General features: G+C 42.0%; 1 protein-coding gene across 6 annotated transcripts in view; it reads right to left on the bottom strand.

Moving 5' to 3' along the window:
- Positions 1 to 3,825: 3,825 nt before the first annotated feature.
- chd3 (chromodomain helicase DNA binding protein 3) overlaps positions 3,826 to 22,002 on the bottom strand; it is a 111,178-nt gene continuing 93,001 nt past the window's right edge. For 5 of the 6 annotated variants that reach the window (XM_060854718.1, XM_060854719.1, XM_060854722.1 and 2 more), the window contains 5 exons: positions 21,063 to 21,258; positions 20,552 to 20,715; positions 19,264 to 19,390; positions 17,688 to 17,766; positions 3,826 to 6,666 (listed from right to left, as the gene is read on the bottom strand). In XM_060854718.1, coding sequence (XP_060710701.1) covers positions 6,567 to 6,666; positions 17,688 to 17,766; positions 19,264 to 19,390; positions 20,552 to 20,715; positions 21,063 to 21,258 — 666 coding nt within the window. In that variant the 3' untranslated portion in view covers positions 3,826 to 6,566. The remainder of the gene's footprint in view (positions 6,667 to 17,687; positions 17,767 to 19,263; positions 19,391 to 20,551; positions 20,716 to 21,062; positions 21,259 to 22,002) is intronic. The other variant, XM_060854721.1, reaches the window with a different exon arrangement.

The raw sequence follows: 22,002 nt of genomic DNA, 5'->3' as shown, positions 1-22,002 counted from the left end.
GGACCAGAGTGCAATGAGAGAGGTTGGGTTCAGAGGTAGAAATATCACCTTTATGTTTGCAGAAAACTCAGACATTCTCCCAGTGTCTGCATGGGTTTCCCCCTACAAACCAAAGATGTGCAGGTTAAGTGCATTAGTCAGGGGTAAATGTAGGGGAATGGATCTGGGTGGATTCCTGAGGGTCAGTGTGGGTTTGTTGGGCCAAATGGCCTGTTTCCACACTATAGGGGTTCTATTCTATTCTTCACCAATAGTGGGAGGTTGACTTCGTGCATTGTCTAGAATGAGAATGTTGAAATCCAAAACATTTTTTTCTCCTGTAATAATTTCTAAAAACATCCTTGAAAACATCAGTAAAGTCAGAAAACATTTGCCCCATCATCCAATCTCTTTTGCTTGACCTGAAGTAAGCACCTAAAGTGGACTTAAGGTAACCTTTCAAGGCTCGCAGGTTGGCACAGTGGTATGCCACTAAAGGCTTAAACTTAAAGTCTCCATTAGCATTGCCACCCAACAGTCATATGATCCTTTGCCACCTTAAAACTCCAGTGTGCACTCATTCTTCAAAACACAGGTCCTGGGTGGCATTCGCTTCCAATATAAAACTTGTCTCACCCAAATTGAAGATTTGATCTAAGGTGCATCCTTCCTCCTCAGAACAACTTTTTCCTTGTCTGTACTGGCAGTTTTTCCACATTGCTTCACTTAAAGTTCAGTGTTTCTTAAATCCAGCAAATTAGTCACTCCTACCACTGAAGGCAGGTAGATCTGCAGGATTTTCAGCTTTTTCCCTTAGGCCCTCATAAATTGATAATTTGGAGATGCCAGTGTTGGACTGGGGTGTACAAAGTTAAAAATCACAACACCAAGTTATAGTCCAACGGGTTTAATTGGAGGCACACTAGCTTTTGGAGTGCTGATGAAGGAACGGCGCTCCGAAAGCTAGTGTGCTTCCAATTAAACCTGTTGGACTATAACCTGGTGTTGTGTGATTCATAAATTGATAAGGCTTAGTTTTATGGTGAGAAAGGTGGTTCCCAATTGCTTTCTTGACTGATCTTCTATTCACACATTTAGAAGCTGCACTATCTCAAGTTCCTTTGATTTGGAGATGCTGGTGTTGGACTGGGTTGTACACAGTTAAAAATCACAACACCAGGTTATAGTCCAACAGGTTTATTTGGAAACACTAGCTTTGTTTATTATCTCAAACTTGTGAGAACTTTGCTGGAACAAAGCTATGCAGCATGCTTTAATTCTTTCTGTATTGTCTCTAATTGTGCGTAGTGTAGATTCCTTTATTCCTCTTGCACAGAATATTCTATGCTCTCCATTATACTGAAAATGCTTTATAACATGCAGCCTCCTTTACAGTCACTACCTGTGATTTGTTCACCTGAATGCTTCCGGTCAACATTCTTGCAACTGTATATCTAAAAAGCATTAATTCTATTTTGGCATTCAGATTTTTGAGATATTAAAGCCAAGTTTGAAAAAGCAGAGGCTGGGGTGAAAAGAAGCAAAAGGCAAGAAGCCCCCCAAAAAACTCTTAATTCATTCCCAGCTCCAGCACTATTACTCTTGCCTCTGGTGGATGCTCAGTAAAACCAGTCTTGGAACAAGCTTTTGCTGGCTGTTGCCAGTCCCTTTAATAGGACTCTCAAATTATTGTACGAAGGAATGTACCACCCAGAAACTAGGAAGAACATGGAAATTTTTCTCATAGACAATGCTCAAATAGCTTGATGAAGGGCTCTGATGAAGGGCTCTGGCCCGAAACGTCAAATTTCCTGCTCCTTGGATGCTGCCTAACCTGCTGTGCTTTAACCAGCAACACATTTTCAGCTCTGATCTCCAGCATCTGCAGACCTCACTTTTTACTCAAGGTAAATAGTGTCAATACATTGAAACACAAGGGACAAAAGGAATAGAAAGATAAAGTAAGGTGAGAAGAGGAAGAGTGGTGGGAGAAGGATTGAGGGGAGCGGAAACAGCAGTGCAAAACAGATGGGCCAGATGCCCTTCTGTAATGCTAATTCTATGTAATACACATTAATAAAGTGGAAATACTCAGCAAGTCCAACAGGTCTCAAATAGAAACAATGAATTAACTTTTCAGATGTCAAGTGATCTCTTGGAGCAGTTTCCTGACACCTTTTAATGAGTGACAGATTCACATGTTGCAACATTGGCAGATACCTCTTCAGTTGAAATACACTAGACATAAGAAACATCAATTTTCCCAGCTACCATCAGTTCTGAAGGGTCATTAGACCCAAAATGTTAACTCTGGTTTCTCTCCAAAAAAAAATGCTGCCAGACCTGCTGAGATTTTCCAGCATCGTAGTTCTTTTGGCTTTTTGCACATATTAGTCCTGTGTTCCCTCAACAGCATAAAGTGTTGATCCAATTGAGAGAGATTTTCAGATCATTAAATGATTCAAGAGCTATTTCGTATAGTGGTGGTTTGACAGAAGTGCTGGGGACCCACAGCTTCGGTCATAGAGTCATACAACAGCACAGAAATAGACCCTTTGGTCCAACCCGTCCATGCTGACCAGATATCCCAACCCAATCTAGTCCCACCTGACAGCACCTGGCCCATATTCCTCTAAAACCTTCCTATTCATATACCGTTCCAAATGCCTTTTAAATGTTGCAGTTATACTAGCCTCCTCCACCACTTCCTCTGGCAGCTCATTCCACACACTTTCCACCCTCTGCATGAAAAGGTTGCCCTTTAGGTCCTTTTTATATCTTTCCCCGCTCACCCTAAACCTTTGCCCTTCATAATTTTGCAAACCTCCATAAGGTCACCCCTCAGCCTCTGATGCTCCAGGGAAAACAGCCCCAGCCTGTTCAGCCTCTCTCTCTAGCTCAAATCCTCCAACCCTGGCAACATCCTTGTAAATCTTTTCTGAACCCTTTCAAGTTTTACAACATCTTTCCTATAGGAAGGAGACCAGAATTGCACGCAATATTCTAACAGTGGCCTAACCAATGTCCTGTAGAGCCGCAACATGACCTCCCAACTCCTGTACTCAATACTCTGACCAATAAAGGAAAGCATACCAAACGCCTTCTTCACTATCCTGTCTACCTGCAACGCCACTTTCAAGGAGCTATGAACCTGCACTCCAAGGTCTCTTTGTTCATCAACACTCCCACAACCTTACCATTAAGTGTATAAGTCCTGCTACGATTTGCTTTCCCAAAATGCAACACCTCACATTTATCTGAATCAAACTCCATCTGCTAATTCCCAGCCCATTGGCCCATCTGGTCCAGATCCTGTTGTAATCAGAGGTAACCTTCTGGAGGGTGATCTCAGAGTGAGAGGATCAAACTTGAAAATGAGATAGTCTAAACAGAAGTGACATCAGGATGCACTTTCTTCACATGGAGGCAGGGGTTTAGTGGGAAAATAGATCTGAAACAGAAAAAAAAATTAGAGGCCAGAGGTCAATTGGAAACTGTAGAAGTGATCAATGGATTGTTAGTACCCTTAATCTAAGTTTGGAAAGACCAAGAAAAATAGATTTCAAAAAAAGGTACAGATCAGCCACGGTCTACCCGAATAGTGAAACAGGTAGAACGGCCTGACTGATCTCTTCCACTTCCTGGGTTTCACAGAGGAGCTGAATGAGTCTCATCAAAACCAAATCTCTCAGTTAGTAAAAAAAACTTGACAGAAAAACAGGAAGTGGTGCTCAGAATTCAGCCTGAGAAGTGAAAGGAATAAAAAAAGTACAAAGCGGCTGGTGCTGGTATAACATTGTGCAATTAACTGCCCCGCCCACCATCAGACTAGACTCTTCGACCAGCAACTGTAAAGAAAGCATATTTATTTTCATACCAGGTATCATAACACAGGATACTTTCAAACACTTTCCAGTCTCTCCAGGGAGAGCTCCCTTGTTCTGCTTTGAAAGAAAGAGTTACCATGACACCTTTTATATCCACTTAAGGGGCAAATGGTTTAATTTCATCAAAAAAAAAATGGCACCTCTGGCACAGCAACATTCCGTAACTCCATCCCCTTCAGCAATGTTGTTCAGGAGTCTCTGGAGTGTCATCTTGTTATGTACAAAAGAATTGCCACCCATTTTGCTATCATAAGTAACCAAATGTTTGGAGGTAGTCCAAGATGGAGACAGATATCTATTAACTGCATGCTATGTCTTGCCTACAGTTTTACCCTTTGAGCCCTATGCAACTCACTGGCCAATGGGGTGGAGGGGAATAAAGCACATACCTGATCAATGCAAGGACCACATGGCTACTGACAATTCAGGAACATACAACAGTGGCAATATCAAACATGTAACAAAAAAACTTTAATGAAAAATTCTTCAAAATATTCTTTTAAAACAAAGGATATTAAGTAATAATAGATGTCAGCTGCAACAGATTATTACGCAGACATAATTTAAAGTATACATTTAAATTTCCTTTCTGAAGCGGTTTTTGCCCCTACACCTGCTTGCCACTGGCGCTGAGCTGGTTGAGGTGGGATGGGATGTCATATCACAGATTTTCACAGTTACAGAGCCTGAGGCTCAATGAACATAAGATCCCTGCTCAAAGCAGATGGTACATCAGTTTGTGCTTCTCCCACCCTAAAGCTTCTCCACTTCTGTTGGGGTAAACATCTCTTCCGATCCCCCATTCCCATCATCCCTTATCCCACAACATATGAATCAGCTAACCAACTGGAAGGGACCATAAGCTCAGGGATGGAGTGCTGGAAAAATGTCCTGCCATGTAGCAATGTCACATACCAGGGATGGAGACAGGCTTACACTCTAAAAGCCAAGCAGAGAGCAGGAAACATGAACAATGAGTACATCCACCTATCCCAAAGGGGCAGTAATTTTTTTTGGGGGGGGCGGGGGTCAGAGAAGTCGTATCCTATTTAAGCATGAAGGTATTTCCTTTTTATAAAGTACTGGGATGCACTTTTGACGTGATAAATAAATTTGTGCTTCTGCTTGATCTGCACAAGGGATACAGGAAAAGCAGGATGGTTCACTTAAGAGCTGGGCATTTTTGTTCCTTTCAAACACATTTACCCCTTATTCCTGAGCACATCTACTCCAACCTCCTCACTGTGCAAAGCTGAGATGAGACACAGTTCATAGCAAGGGACAGATTACAAGAAGAGGCTGCAGAGATTTCAGCAAAAAAAAAATTCTATGCTGCTTTTTATGTTCAAAAGAGTATGTTAAGCATTAAAGTCAGTCAGTATGGGAAAGAGCAAGTAGAGCTCAATAACTTGGCCAGGTTCACTGCAATGAAAACTTTACTGGAAAATGTTATAATTCCTCCTTTCACAATGCTGACTTCCCTTTTGTGCATTCGAAGTGTTCTCCATTTTAAACTCCAATTTCTCCAGGTTATTTTCAAAATATTTAAGAGAAAACAATATAGAACACTTGATGTATGAACAAAACATTCGGGCAACGGGGAAGAAAATTTAGCAGTATGCCAATTTCCCAGTAGCTAGGCTCTTTTTAATACCCAGAACCCACCCTTCCTCTAAGCAGCTCTACGGACACTCCTTTCAGGGGAGCAAATAAATAAATTAACACTTAGCTACACATTGGGACTGCAGGTGGTTTGGTGCCTTGCTTCCAAAATGTCTACCATAGAGCAATCAAACTGGAAAGACTATTTTGGAAACGTGTGCCTGCGGAGATCTAGGAATGAAATCAAACCATACAATTACACAATACAGCTCTTTAGTATCTGATGAAAATGGGTTGTTTTGGTAGTGATAAGGTGTCAGCCCACAAGGATCAAGAGGTGCAACACCTTTTAAAAGCTACTGTATCATACAATGTCACAAGAATGACCCAGTCCCTCTTTTCTCACATCAAACACACGACCTACAACATGTCTCAAGGAGGCTTTCGAGTGCTGCAGAGCCCAGTAAATCATTTGCAGGGCCACAATTCCACCACACAATTTCTGAACTCTCACTTAATATTTTACTGGGTGATATTTCTGCTGCAGGTCCTAGTTATTGGAGCCGAATTATAAGAGTTAATTTCAATTTGTTGTTTTTGCGGTAACTCAGTTGAGCCTCAAAGCCTAAACATGTCCTCATTAATAAATTGAGGCAGGAGCATGATTGCTACTGTGCTCAAATAACATGTCTTCCAGCATTAGGGGCGACACTTGGAGCTAAAGTCTTGCCTGCTCATCCACTCTCAGAATTCCTAAATGACAATAGAGAGGGAGAGGAAGAGTAGAAAATAAAAAAGGGTGATGCCTTGCATCAATATCTAAAACTACTGTGAGCCAAGATCACCAATGCACATCAACACAAGTGATGTTCCCACCAATTTCAGAATCCAAACCATGGCATCCTCTGGGAGGTTGAGGGGTGAGCAATTGGAGTGTTGAAGAGATCTTAAGTTATAAACCCTCCCATTCACACACACACCTTCTGGGGCATTAAACACACAAACAACCACATCAGCCTGGGTTTCCTCTCAAAACAAAATATAAACATAACCAGTATGGAGGGCAGGGACAAGCAAGAATGGGGTTGGAGGGGTCAGTCATCTATGCATATTATTTCCCCGGTCTTTTCTTTCTTTTCCAAATTCACTCCGTCCTTGCTGCTTTCCTTTTTCTCTAAGACAGAAGGACCGTTGGATGCTGAAAAAGAGGGGAAAAAGACAGATCATTCAAGCTGTAACTAAATCATATCTGATTGACAGGACATTTCTGAAGAACTGTTGCTATTCTCCAGCAGATAATTTCCAATTGCACCAACCACCCAAATATTCTCACTAGCTTCCACATTCTTATTTTAAAGCTGGCTATGTAAATATGATTCCCTGTCCTTCAAAAGTTCTAGTTAATCTCCAGCTGAGTTCAGTTCTAGGTCTGCCTACCTCAGCTAGGAAGGCATCAACCTTGGAGGAGACAGAGGAAAACAGATTCAGAAAAATTATAAAGGAACTTAATCTTACAATTGTGAGTACAGCTTTTTTTTTTACAAAAACAAATACTTTCATGAAATGTGACAGCACTACTGGCAGGTCACTGTTTATTCCCAATCTCCAATGGTCAGAGATGGTGGTGATGAGCTGCCATTTTGATCTGTTTCTCTGGTAAACCTACATTGGTGTAATTATAAAAAGGAGTCGCACAGGTTAAATCTGTATACTTTAATCATTTTAAACACACTAATTGGATGAAAGGATTTGACAAGTGGGGCTATTTTGTCTGGAGGTGGGGTCCAAAACTGAAACAACTTCAGGATGCATTTTCTTACTGGGCAGAGGATGTGGAAACCTAGAACATTATCCCATTAAAACACTGTTGAAACCAGAGTTGTAGGTGGTGTGAGGGAACCTATATTTATTTAGTATGCAGAGCAAGCCAGCCATTTATGGAACAGGCATTTCTAAATTTTGTTAGATAGCAACATTAACATTCAATTCTGCCCAGCATCAGAAGAGGGGCCCATTGCAAGATTTACATTCAACAGTTCAAAAGATTAGAGATGCAGATACTAAAGATCAGAAAGTCTAAGATACTGAATAGATCCAATGTTAGAAGTGATGATTTTTTTAAGCTATACTGCAGAGAAGGCAATTGAACTATACAGACTAGTGAGTCAAGTTGCAAGAACAGCTTGATAATGCTGTGCTGTTAGAGCTCTGGCCAAAGTTCTAGCAGTTATTAATCAGTTAGGTGTTGCAGTCAGGGCTAAGCCCACAAGAGATCGGATACCTGAATGGGTTAGTACAGCTGGAGTGGAGGTTGAAAAGCCATAAGCAGTGTTTGTTTGATACAGGTGAGCAAGAGGACAATGCATGAAGAAACACAAGATCTGGCCTGGCAAAAGCTGGAACTGTGACTCTGGATAAGTACTCAATTACATGTTTCAGAGTCCAGGTATGCATGGACCCAAGAAAGGACAGCAGCTGACCACAGCAGAACTTAGTTTTTGAAAGGGGGTTTCAAGGCAGATAAAAGAGAAAATTGTAATCCCTTGAAATTTAATGAGATTTGATGCCATTAATGTCTGGAAGTGGGACAGGGAATGTTGTTGTGGCATTGGTCTTGATTACATTTATTATTTGATGTGCAAGGTGGGCTATTTTACTATATTAATGAATCAGGAGATGGAGGGGTAGATCATAACTTGGCTGGCATGGTTGAGTTGGATCAAAGGGTTGCTTCCATGCTGGACACCTATATTACCCATTTGAGATTACCATTTTCGCATGTTAATTCTGGACATTGAAAATAAAGTTAGAGAAGTATAGAATCTACAATCATTCTCTAACTTGTAAAGTCTTGTTTGTTCAAAATCACAAATTATGCCTTCATCCTCTTGGTAAATCCATGGAATTTGTTGCTTTGGTCTCTAGACAGATCATAAAGTTGGTGGCCTGGTCATATTGGGGGCAGATGCACATTTCAAATGTGAGATGGTTACAGTTCTGTTGGCTAAAGGGATCAAGACAACAACTCTATCCATTCACCTTGGATCCATGGCACAGATTTGCCATGATTTAAATGAAATGTTGGAAAAGGCTTCAGGGCTGAATGGCTTCCTCTTGTTACTATAGCTGGGACACTGCTGGCAGGGCTGCCACTTCCTAATGCCTACTGATATGATGAGTGGGTGATTCAGTGTCCCTGGGCCACATCAAAGACCATCAAGAGAGTCTTCTGAAGCAATGGTATGTCTGCGCTCAGACTGGGAAAACCTAATGACTCTCCAGCTTAGCTTTCAGTGATGGATACTCGGTCCAGACTGAGAATAAGGAGGTGGAAGACTTATTTATCTGTAGTAAGTTGACTGAAAGCACCAATTTCCTTCCCCTGTCAACACAGATGAATAATGGTGAATGGAAAATACACTAGCATAACAAACAATTTAAATAAGTTGATGCACTTAAACAGCTGAAACTTTGCTTATGCAGTTTGATATATGTAACTGTTGCAATGAAACTACAGCACAGAAACAGGCCAATCAGCACAATCTGGTGTTTCTGCTCCACAAGCCTCTTCCCACCCACTCATTTCTCCAATCAGTAAATCCTCCTATTCCTCTCTCCCTTATACATAACCAGCTTCCCCCCCTTCAATGTATCAATTCTGTTCACTTCAACCACTCTCTGTGCGAACTAGTTTCACATTCACCTCACCTGCTCTCCAGAATTCCCGAATGGATTTATTAGGGACTGTGATGTTGATGGCCTCAAGTTCTGGCTTACCCACCCCCACAAAGTCAAAATATTTTCTCTACCTCCAGATTATCAAAATTCCCCATCATTTAAAAAAAAGGTCTCCATCAGGTCATCCTTCTTTTCTCTTTTCTAGAAGAATGAGGCTCCTCCTGGTCAATCTTTCCTGACTACTGCAATCCCTCCATTCTCATGTCCTCGTTGTAGAAAATACAAAAAGTAAAATTAGAATGTCTTTATAATCTCAAAATTGTCTCAAGTGCAGTCTAAAACTGCTATGGAAATGATATCAGTTTCCTTGCTTTTTAATTCTATTCCTCTGTTGCATTACAATGAGAAGCTGCACCCCAAACCTTGCTCCTCTAGCCCATTCAACATCATTTTGAGTGAGTACATGGCCTTACCATACTTTGTAAAATGAGTCATCACCTACTAATCTGGCCATTTACACAAATTCTCTAAATTTATTTGTGTCATTGTGTTGTAATCTTCCTCAGTTACCAATAATCCCAACCTCCCTCCCCTCCAAATTGTGTCATTATTCAGTTTAAGGGCCTGGTATGCAAACAGTTACTTGGTTATAGAGAAGTGGAGCATGTTTCTGCTGACGTGTTGGTTATCCGGACAGAATCTCAAAAATACATTTCAAAGCATCACTTGACCCAAAACGTTAACTGATTTCTCTCCACAGATGATGCCAGGCCTACTAAGCTTTTCCAGCAATTTGTATTTTTTATTTTACAGCATCCACAGTTTTCTCAGGTTTTATTCCACCAATACACTTCAAAACTACTTAATGAGGTATACACATAGCAGGTTAACATTACCACAGGAAACTAGGCCATATTTTCCAACTGCCATATTTAAAAAATCCTGTACCTGTTACAACCTGGAGCTCAGGATTTTATGACCCTTGTTAAACATAGAATGTTGAACAGTACATCACAGGAACAGGCCCATCAACACCATGTCAACACTGACTAAGATGCCATTCTAAACTAATTCCATCTGGCTGCACATAGAATGGAGGGATATGCACTGTCTGTTCACGTAGCTAAATGCAGATTTAAACTTTGCTAATGTATCTACTTCTGCTACCTCCACTGGCTGCATGTCCTAAGCATCTACCATCCAGAGTTGAAAAATGAACAACATTTTTTCTCAAAACCTTTAAACACTCCCCTTGCACCCAAAACACATACCCCATAGTATTTGACATTTCCACACTGGGAAAGAGACTCCAACTGTCCAACCTTCTCATAACTTTATACATTTCTATCAGGTTACCCCTCAGCCTCTAATGTTTTAGCAAAAACAATCCAAGTTTGTCCAATATCTCATTGTTGCCAATACAATCCAATTTACATAACATTCTGGTAAATCTCTTCTGCTCACTCTCAAAGTCTGCAGAATTTCTGGTCAGAATGGCACAATATTCAAATTTTTGCCCAAAGTCCAATGCAGCTGCAACATGACCTACCAACTTTTAAACTCAATGCTCTGACCAACGAAGGCAAGCATGCTGTACACCACCTTTACCACCTTATCCACTTTTAGGAAACAATGGGCCCAAGATTTCTGTGCATATTAAAGCTCCCAATGGTCCTGTCATTTACTGTAAGCTTTCCTCTTGCAACATTCAAAATGCACAACCTCAGAAACTCCACCTATTTCACAGCCTAACTTTCCAGCTGATCTCACTGTATCCTTTGACGATCTTCCTCAATATCCACAATTCTGCCAATTTTCATGTTGTCTGTTAACTTTCATTCATATCATTTGTATATATTATTGGGTCCTAGCACTGATCCTTGCGGAACAGCACTAGTCACAGACCCTTTGATACAAAATTGGCTTGATCATAGGACACAAACTTACCAACTCTTCATGGATCCCATGCAATTTAATGTCTGAACCAATCTACCATGACAGATCTTGTCAAATGCTTTAGAAAAATTCATGTAGAAAACAAAGAACAAAAGAAGAACAACAAAGAACATTTACAGCCAGGAACAGGCCCTTCGGCCCTCCAAACCTGAGTTGATCCAAATCTACTGTCTAAACCTATCACCCAATTCCCAAGTATCTGTATCCCTCTGCTCCCCACCTACTCATGCATCTGTCCAGACGGATCTTAAAATGAATCTACCATGCCTGCCTCTACCACCTCTTCTGGCAATGCGTTCCATACTCCCACTACCCTCTGTGTAAAGTACGTGCCGTGTGTATCCCCCTTAAACTTTCCATCTCTCACCTTGAAAGTGTGACCTCTAGTTATTGAATCCTTCACCCTGGGAAAAAGCTTATCTCTATCTACCCTGTCTATACCCTTCATGATTTTGTCAACCTCAATCAGGTCCCCCCCTCAATCTCCTTTCTTCTAATGAAAACAATCCACGTCTACTCAACATCTCATCATAGCTAGCACCTTCCATACCAGGCAACATCCTCGTAAACCTTCTCTGCACCCTCTCCAAAGTGTCCACATCCTTTTGGTAATGTGGCGCCCAGAACTGTACAAGTATTCTAAATGTGGTCCAATCAATGTCTTGTAAATTTTAAGATGACCTGCCAACCCTTACACTCAATACCCCGTCCGATGAAGGCAAGCATACTATATGCCTTCTTGACCACTTTATCCACCTGCGCAGCAACCTTCAGCGTACAAAGGACCTGCACTCCCAAATCTCTCTATCAACTTTTCCCAAGGCTCTTCCGTTCATTGTATAATTCACTCAAGAATTAGTCTTGCCTAAATGCATCACCTCACATTAGTCTGGATTGAAATTCATCTGCCACTTCCCTGCCCAACTCTCCAGTCTATCTATATCCTCCTGTATTCTCTGACAGTTCCTTATGCTTTTTGCTACTCTATCAATCTTCATGTCATCTGCAAACTCGCTGATTAAACCAACAGTGCCCTCTTCCAGATCATTTATGTATATTACAAACAATAGTGGCCCCAACACTGATCTCTGTGGAACACCACTGGTCACCTTTCTCAATTTTGAGAAACTCCCTTCAACTACTACTCTCTCCTGTTGCTCAACCAGTTCTTTATCCACCTGCTAGAACACCCTGCACACCATGTGACTTCACTTTCTCCATTAGTCTACCATGGTGAACCTGATCAAACACCTTACTAAAGTCCATGTATATGACATCAACAGCCTTTCCTTCATCTATCAATTTGGTCACTTCCTCAAAAAAACTCTATTAAATTGGTAAGGTACAATCTCCTCTGCACAAAACTATGTTGCCTATCACTGATAGGCCCAATCCTTTCCAAATATAAATAGATCCTATCCTTCAGTACCCTCTCCAGCAACTTTCCCGCCCCCGACGTCAGGCTCACTGGTCTGTAGTTACCCGGAATATCCCTACTACCCTTCTTGTACAGGGGGACAACATGAGCAAACGTCCAGTCATCTGGCACCTCACCTGTATTTAAGGATGCCACAAAGCTATTTCATGACCCCTTTGAGCTTGCTTGATTCCTCGTTTAAGACTTGTCCTACTCTTTCAATATTCCTCCATTGCCCTACCCTCAAATGACCATATAAGCTCAATAAAAGGTCTTTTTCTCAAGCATACTCAAGTACTATTCTATCAAATTACTTTAATTCTGAATTCTTGTATATCCCAGCCTTCCAATGTTCTACCTCTCAGCCACGTTGACTGTAAACTCTAAATTTCTTCCTTAAAACTCTCCTTTTTCTGTAAGTCTCTCCATGTTTGGAAATTCCTCAGAAGATACCTCCTTGAACAAGTCATTGCACAGCGTATGGTGCAGGACTGTCAGTCTCTGGTATTCTTTCCCCCAGAAAATATTGAAGCAGGATCACTGAATTTATTCTAAACAGTTAGATAAATTTGCACCGTAGAGTTGTACAGCAACTTTGGTCCAACTTGCCAATGCCAACCAAATATCCTAAATTGATGTGGTCCCATTTACCATCATTTGGCCCATACCCTTCTAAACTCTTCCTACTCCGATACCCATCCAGATGTCTTTTCAATATTGCAATTGTACCAATCTCCACCATCTCCTCTGGCAGCTCATTCTATACATGCATCACCTTCTGTGTGAAAATGTTTGCCCTTATAGGTCCCTTTTAAATCTTGTCCCTCTCACCTTAACTTACGCCCTCTATTTTTGAACTCACCACTCTGGGGAGAAATACCTTGACTACCTTGGGCGCACGGTGGCACAGTGGCACGGTCGCACTGCTCCCTCTCAGCGCCAGAGACCCGGGTTCATTTCCCGACTCAGGCGGCTGACTGTGTGGAGTTTGCGTGGGTTTCCTCCGGGTACTCCGGTTTCCTCCCACAGTCCAAAGATATGCAGGTCAGGTGAATTGGCCATGCTAAAAATTGTCTGCAGTGTTAGATAAGGGGTAAATGTAGGGGTATGTGTGGGTTGCGCTTCGGCAGGTTGGTGTGGACTTGTTGGGCCGAAGGGCCTGTTTCCACACTGTAAGTAATCTAATTCATCCTATCTACGCCCCTTATGATTTTATAAATCACTATTAAAAAAGTCATCCCTCAGCCTCCAATATTTCAGGGAAAATAGTCTGAGCCCATTCATCCTCTCACTTTAGTTCAAACACTCCAATCCCAGCAAAATCCTTGTAAATTTATTTTTGGAACTTAGATTAGATTAGACTTACAGTGTGGAAACAGGCCCTTCGGCCCAAGTCCACACTGACCCGCCGAAGCGCAACCTACCCATACCCCTACATTTACCCCTTACCTAACACTACGGGCAATTTAGCTTGGCCAATTCACCTGACCCGCACATCTTTGTGACTGTGGGAGGAAACCGGAGCACCCGGAGGAAACCCACGCAGACACGGGGAGAACGTGCAAACTCCACACAGTCAGTCGCCTGAGTCGGGAATTGAACCCGGGTCTACAGGCGCTGTGAGGCAGCAGTGCTAACCACTGTGCCACTCTTGCAAGTTTAACATCTGTCCTATAGCAGAGAGGCCAGAATTGAACATCGTATTCCAGAAGTGGCCTAACCAATGTCCTGTACAGCCACATAAACATTCCAACTCTCATACTCAATGCATATACAAAGGAGTTGAACAATCTGGGTTGAGTTGGAATCCCAAATGGGATTGGAGCCATAGCCACGTCACCCTTATTAATTTTTTTGAATGGCAGAGCAGGCTCAATAGGGCCTAAGCCTCCTTCTAGGTCCCAAGTTCCTGTTTCAAACTTTTGTTTGAAAATGTCCCTGTGAGCCACCTTGGGATTCTCTTCTCCATTAAAGAGTTTGATTTACTAAGCTTGAATCAGGTTTAATGATCTTTATGACATACAATTAGAGTTCTAATTGTATTTGCTCACCTGTTATTGAAATCAAATGTTTATACCTTTATAATCTACACAATCCTTTTGTAAATCAGCCATCTGTCGATACCAACAGCACTGACTGAACATCCAAGGCTGCACCTCGCCAGTATTGTGACAGGTATGATAGCACATTACAGATACAATAAAGAATAACACAGCAAGGCTGTAGGCAATTCGATCTGTTGTGCCATTTTTTTGTAAGCAACCTATTTAACTAGTCCTGCTCCCACACTCTCATCTCTTTCCCAATAGCCCAGTAAACCTCACCTTCTGGCCAAAATTAAGTGTCCCCTGGTAACTGACCCACCCTCCAATAGAAAGAGCAGGAAGGCTGCTGCATGTTGTTCCAATGCTTTAGAACCAAGCTAATGACACTGGAAGATGGCATTGCTCCTGATCTGCTTATCCAGCTGAAATATCTACTTGTGTATACATGTACTTGTGAACAGCATTTACTGAGAACAAATAGAAATCGGAGTTCATAGTAGAGAAGATGGTTTCTGTGGTATGAGTGGCTCTGTTGACAATACCGGCACATTCTCAGCTCACTTGCAGCCTCTAGTGAGGATTGGTGGGAATGAATTGCCGGTTAAAGCAGTACTCAATGACTATTCAGTATTCATTCTTGTTCATGTTAATGAACTCTCTGGTGGTTTCAATGAATGGTATTCAATTGGCAGTGAGCTAGTTTCAATTTGGAATGCCATATTACCAATGCTTGAAAATGCCCCAAAAACAAGGTCAAGTTTAATCCACCTGGAATGGACCACTGGTTGGTAGCACCATTTTGTTTCCTCATTCTCCTCAGCACCTTCCCTCCATTTCTACATGTATAGGAAAGCTTCACTGGCACCAACATAAGTTGTTGCTCTACTTCAGAATCTAGACAGCATCAGAAGGTTATGCCTCCTACATCACTGTCCTGACATAACAGCAGGAAGACGTAGAGAACGATGGGGAGTGGGAAACCTGTTAATTTATTCTTGACTCCAGGAATAACTTGCCCTGGTGTCCATGCCAAGATATCAGTGCAGAGAAACAACTTAATGTAACAATTGAACTTCAAATCGTCGAAAAGCAACTACTTCTCAGACAAATACAAAGTGCTGTCAAGATTCTGAATCATCCAGATATGTCCATAATAAAACAGTTAAGAACTGCTTCTAACAACAATACTAATCATTTAAACTTCATACAATCCAGAGTGAAAATGTTGACTATTAAACTAATCATAACTACTTCTGTGTGTACAGAAGTTAACAATTAATATTGCAAATATTAACAATTACCATCATGTAGATGATGTTCCCTTAACTCATTAAAGAGAGACATTGGTTTAATAAGTCACCCAAACACATGATGCACGATTTAATTTCAAACCTAAAACTTAAGAGTCAATAATCACTACAATTTTAATACATGGTATGACACTGTTCAAAATTCTGCTTCAGTGCAGTGAAAGGTATGACAGAAAGCATGCAAAGTTGATGAATGGAGATAACTCCAGAGCTATTAAATCTGGGACATGCATATGGTGAAGCACGTTCGGAAGCTGTCCCACAGACAAGAACAAGTGAATGAACGAATGATAGAATGCAAACAGGAAAAATGGATAGAACTCTCACCAGCAGAACTCATGAAGGAAGTCATGAAAATTAATGTGGTTTGGATAACTCATTGGACAGAAATTTCGATCCAAACATCGCTCAGCAGGAACAAGACAGCTGATTAATTTTAATAAACTCTGCACTAGAAAACAGTTACCAACTCCTAGTCAGAAACGAGGTCACCAAATGCTCAGAGGTACGAATTAACCCAAGCAACCAGCCTCTAGTCATACTATCACAGGCAAACAACAGTCTGATTCTGTAGATTGAGAGAATTTAATAATTTGAGGAAAGCAGATTAAAAAAAAACAGCAGCTCAGCAGGGAAACTGATAATCTGTACAGGGAGCTCTCAAGCATAGCTAATGCAAGTTTCAAGTACATGGTTGGCTCCACTTATGGGCAACACACAAGTAAGGGTCCAAGAAAGGCCTGCTGCAGTTGACTATGCTTACCTCACTCTGATGTTATACCATGCAATTGAATAACTGAAGGTATAGGAAGAAATAATGGGAATGTTTTCTATATTTGGCATAGTGGCTAGGTGGGAACTCTGGAGTTCTCCTCCCCTCGAAAAATGCACTTACAACTTCACCCTGGTACTTGAGCATGGGGAAGGAATTGTCAGGTTGTTCTATTGAGGGTGAGCATCAGAAAAGATAATCATACTTTCTAGAGATTAGGACGTGACCTTGCCTAATCCAGGTGCATGGAGTTACATTACAGAGATATTGCTGCCATTTCAGCTATAATTGCTCCAACTGGACAATAGTCAGTTAACCATGCTGCGAAAAAAATCCGAACGTAGGACTTTGTTGGTCCACATTACCCACTCATTTAACCATTTGAGTGGTTGAGAGAAATGTCATAATCAACCAGTCAAAAAGATCCTGATGGTAAAAGTCCCTCCCTTCAGAGCTTCTGAACATGCACAACAGATGTGATGAGACACAGACACAGTTTCAAAGCATCAGCCTTCACAAGAAATAAGACATAAATAGAGAGTGGGATGATAGTTGATGCTGCACCTGCGGCTCCCAGCGTGTTAGTAGGAAGTTTGTCGTTACTGAAAGAGATGGGCCTCTGGGTGGGAGGCTGCAGAAAAGGCTGTGGGAGGATGAGGTGGCCCTGGCTTGTGAGTGCTCCAGAAACGGGATGTTGAAAGCTCACTGGTGGGGGGAGCTGTACAGGATCTTGTACAGAATAGAAAGAAGGGGGCATGAGAGGCAGGAGGGAGGGGAGGAGGGAACAGAAGCAGGGTGGGCAGGACAGGAGAGAGAAAAAAGGAACAACAACCCTTTCGTTAGTTCAAATATCAAGCTGTTGGGAGAGACCAAACTCTAAAACATTTAAACACACAGGACGTAGTTTACTTGGCATCAATACACCTCTCCCCTCACCACTCAGTGAATGATATGTCCATTGTGGTGTGTATCAATAAACAGCAGCTGGACTTTGGCATTCAGCCGTGAAGGGCAACACCCATGTTTTCCACTCATACTCACTTTCCTTTCAGTGCAGCTTTGGAGGCATTTTCCACATCTTTTCCACATCTCCCTGGCTGTCCCCAGGTGAAATCACACTCTGTATGTGATAACTAGTGGTCAGGAAATGCTGGTCTAGCTTCAATATGCAGAATCGAAATAAAATGCTATTCCCTCATTTCCCAAGAGAGCAAATTCCTAGTATTCATGTTGCCTTTGGGCAGCATTAGAAAGTGTTACTTTATTTGCCTGATTCACTGTAATGGATCTGTACTGGCAGAATGAAAGATGATGAAACATAAAGGGATGCACACCACAAGGACCTTGAGGTCTGAAGTACTGAGGAGCATTGATCTGTTTGCACTGCTCAAAAGGACAATGCTATACCCAAGGGACAGGTGAATGGGCAGGAGGCTGGTTGGTGATTAAGAACACCAGAGTGAGCACGCATAAGAAAGTTTTTACACCTAGTTGCTTTTTTCTTTCATTACCATTGACAACCTCTTAAATGGGCCTCTATGCCATTTGCTCCCATTAGCCCTCCTTCATCACTGTCAAACATTACAGAAAACATGAAAAAATTTCCAACACATTTCAACTCAAAACATTGTCTGTTCCCCTCTCAACAAGTGTTGCCAAATCTGTTGAGGTTCTCCAGCATTTTGTCTGTTTCTCAATCTTTTCATTCAGGAACTGTGCGACGTTCCAGCTAACTCACCAAGATAGCAGAGATGAACAACAGTAACTGGGTTTTTGACACTATGGGGGAAGGAACAGAGCTGAAATATTGCAGGGCTATTACCTCATTTGACGAGAGCTGATTTACCTCAAGAGATTCCTGAAAAGTATGCTGCCTCTGGACAAGATGGGCCAAATGGCCCCATTTTGAGCTAAATCATTTTTATGGTTTCTACACGAGGGGATTTCACAAGAAAAAAACAGCTGTATCCTCAGTTCCTCCCAAAATCAGTGACCTCAGGTTCACCGATAGTACATCAGCACAGTTGTAGGCAGGCTGGTTAGCGGTTTATGGGGCTCCCTGCACTGTTGACATTTATTATGCTAGTGCGAGGAATCCATGGTATAAAAGGCAGATTAGCGGTGGTGACATTAATTCATTTCCCTTCTGTACTGTGTTAAGGGTTTACAAAAAAGGGTTGTGGCTCATTCATCATGGCTATTACTGGCCCTTCAACACTAGTGAGCACTCCCCCTCCCACCCACAACTGCAGTAATGACATCTTTGGGTCAGATGAAGAAGGGTCCAAGTACTCTTCCAATTTTCTAGTGAGTGGCTCCCAGTTTCTCTCTGGATTGCAATTCTAGACTCTCACCCAGAGATGTGGTTATCCCTCCCTTATTGCACGATTATGGCAACCCTCCAGTCTTATAAGAACTAATGTTAATACAGACTAGATTAGAAAAAGACCTCCCCAGTTGTGATTTTTTTGATTTCTATATTTTTGGCTTATTCCCCGAGGAAACGGTGTAGAGAAATGAGAACCACCACCTGTTAAGGTCCCCTTTGCTTACCCATCGCATTTCTATCCACAATATGGTTAATCAAATTACAGCTCACAAAATACACATCACTAACCTGTTACAAAGGAGCCACCTGGCACCTGACTGAAATTCAATGGGCCTCCAGGTGTGCTGACAGGAACAGGTGGCCCAAAAGAGCCACCATATGCTTGAGATGTTGTATATGGGCCTGGTGGGAAAGCCTGGGAAGCAAAAGCAAATTTCAGATTAAATAACTGCCAGTTACAACTTGATTAGAGATCAGATTTCCATCATTCTATAACTGTGCACCAACAGGTACAAGCAGAATTCCACACAACCTGCTCCGTAACTGCACAAGCACCAATCTCACAAACACAAACAAGGTCATCTGGGGAGGACTGACTCAATTAATTAGTGTGTTTTTTCAAAAACCAATTAACAAGTAATTAGAAACTAAGATCAAACTTACAAACAAACTTCAATTATTAAAGACACTATCAATGCAAAGATTAAACTATCCGCTACTCAAACTGTTAGCGAAGCTTCCTCGACCATGTCCCCAAACACTCTCAGGACAAGTACAGCTTTGAGTTAGATACAAAGTAACCCTCCCTTGACATTCACCCAGTAAACTGTTGAGCTAAGATGCTGCAGTAAAGTGCCCATTCCGACAAGTTAATTGCAGTTTGTAGAATTAATTATAAACAATGAGAAAAAGGCTAATTAATACAAAAGAAGAAAAAAAGGTAAGAAATCACTTTTAATAGAATCCCCACAGTGTGGAAGTCCACACTGACCCTCCAAAAAGTAACCCACCTAACTACTCGATATTTATCTCTAAACTAATCCAACTAACCTACACACTCCTGAACACTAAGGCAACATAGCATGGCCAATTCACCCTAATCTGTACATCTTTGGATTGTGGGAGGAAACCCAAGCAGACACAGGGAGAATATGAAAACTCAACACAGGCAGTCACCAGAGGCTGGAATCGAACCCGGGTCTCAAGCACTGAGAGGCAGCAATGCTAACCACTGAGCCACCACCAAACGGAATCAGAAACAACAACTGTCTCATTAAAAACCAAAAGGGAAGTTCACTGAGGTCTGAATTCAAACAAGTTGAAGACAGACTGAAGCTTTCAGATGCAGAGCTACACAAATTATTGATAACATTGGAAGAATCTAGTATCTTTGACCTATGTCTTTCACCACTCTTCCGGAGCTGAATATTCCCAGTATCAACAGTTATACTTTGAATAGAGGACGTGCTTACAGAGTTGACTATCCTTTTACACTTGCAAAAAAGAGCCTAGTGTAGAGACAGGGTGTCAAAGTACACAGTTTGATTTGCAAACAGCAGGCAGAGATGCAACTTACTGGTGTATTTGCAGCCTCGCTTCCCTTATTGGCTAGTCGGCTGAGAATGCTGCGCTCTGACATCTGGAGACGAGCAGCTATTGGTGGTACCCGTGACAATGTAGATGGGAGTCGGGTTACATCTGCCTTCATGTCACTCAATAGTTCCTCCAGTTGGTTCAAAACTAGGATGAGAGAAGAAAGTGGCAAGGGGAGGAGGGGCGGGAGGGGAGTGGCAATGAGAGCCGGGGAAGGGGAGAAAGAGTGACAATAAAATATCTCATGAAGACAGCCAATTACTCAGCTTCAAAGTTTGATAGTCACAATCTTTGATAGGAATGGACCAAACTGCTCACTGCTGCATTACTATTTTTGGGATCTTGTTCTGTCCAAATTAGCTATCACCTTTCCTACAACGACCACCTCTACTTGAAGGACAGAAAATGTGCTTTCAGGCATCCTCAGGTTGTGAAGCATTACAGAAATGCTGGTCTTTGTTTAAAGGAAAGGCCACAGCAGTTAGCAGACTCACCTTTGTGCAGGACAGCATTGGCAGGCTTGTTCCCAGCTAGCGACTCTTTAGAGAGATGCTGGTGGCTCTCAGCCAGGCATTCCACCTCTGCAAAGCGGGTATTGAGTGCCATGGCTGGGTGAGTGGCATCTTGTGTCATGTTCAAGTAGGCTGCCCTCCGCAGCTGCTCTTCAATCACCAATGCTTGCTCCAGAAGCTAATCACAACAGAGAAAGGAGGTACATTACATCTGAGAGATGACTCAACAATTCACTGGGTTATTGTATTAAAACAGGCACACATATAATGTGGCAATTGGCAATGGTTAGTAAGTATAATCCACAGTGGCAATTTTCAGCTGAACTCATTGTAGTCTCCTCCAGACCCTACACCCTCCCATCTAGCCCTGACAATCCACCCCAGCCACTGTAGCTCTCTCCATCGCTGTAACATGAACAGCACTCAAACTTATGTTGATAAGTGGCAAGTAATATTTTCTCCACACAAAAGTGTTACACAGTGACCATTTCCAACAAGACAGAACCCAACCATCACCCAAGATCTTCAATAGAATTAGCATTGCTGACCCTACCATAACAATCCTGGGGATGCTGGTGACCAGAAACTGAACTGCAGCAGCTATATTAATAATATAGCTACAAAAGCTGGTCAAAGGCCAGAATTTCTGCTCAACTCCCCCATGCCTGTCCACAATCTACAAGATGCAAGTCAGGTGTGATGGAATATTCACCACTTGATTGGATGAATGCAGCTCCAACAATGCAAGTTCAATGCAATTCTGGATAAATCAGCCTGCTCCATCGACCTCTCCAACTATGTGCCTTCAACACACTCGCCCTCCTCCTGACACATCTGCAAGATCAACATCGCTTTCCAAACCTGAAATCTTTCAGGAAAAGGCCGATTTATGGAATTTCACCATCTGCAGTTTGCCCTCCAT

Source organism: Hemiscyllium ocellatum, chromosome 44, assembly GCF_020745735.1.
Source record: "Hemiscyllium ocellatum isolate sHemOce1 chromosome 44, sHemOce1.pat.X.cur, whole genome shotgun sequence".
NCBI lineage: Eukaryota > Metazoa > Chordata > Chondrichthyes > Orectolobiformes > Hemiscylliidae > Hemiscyllium > Hemiscyllium ocellatum.
The sequence above is the reverse complement of the archived record's forward strand: the minus strand, read 5'-3'. Positions and strand labels throughout refer to the sequence as shown.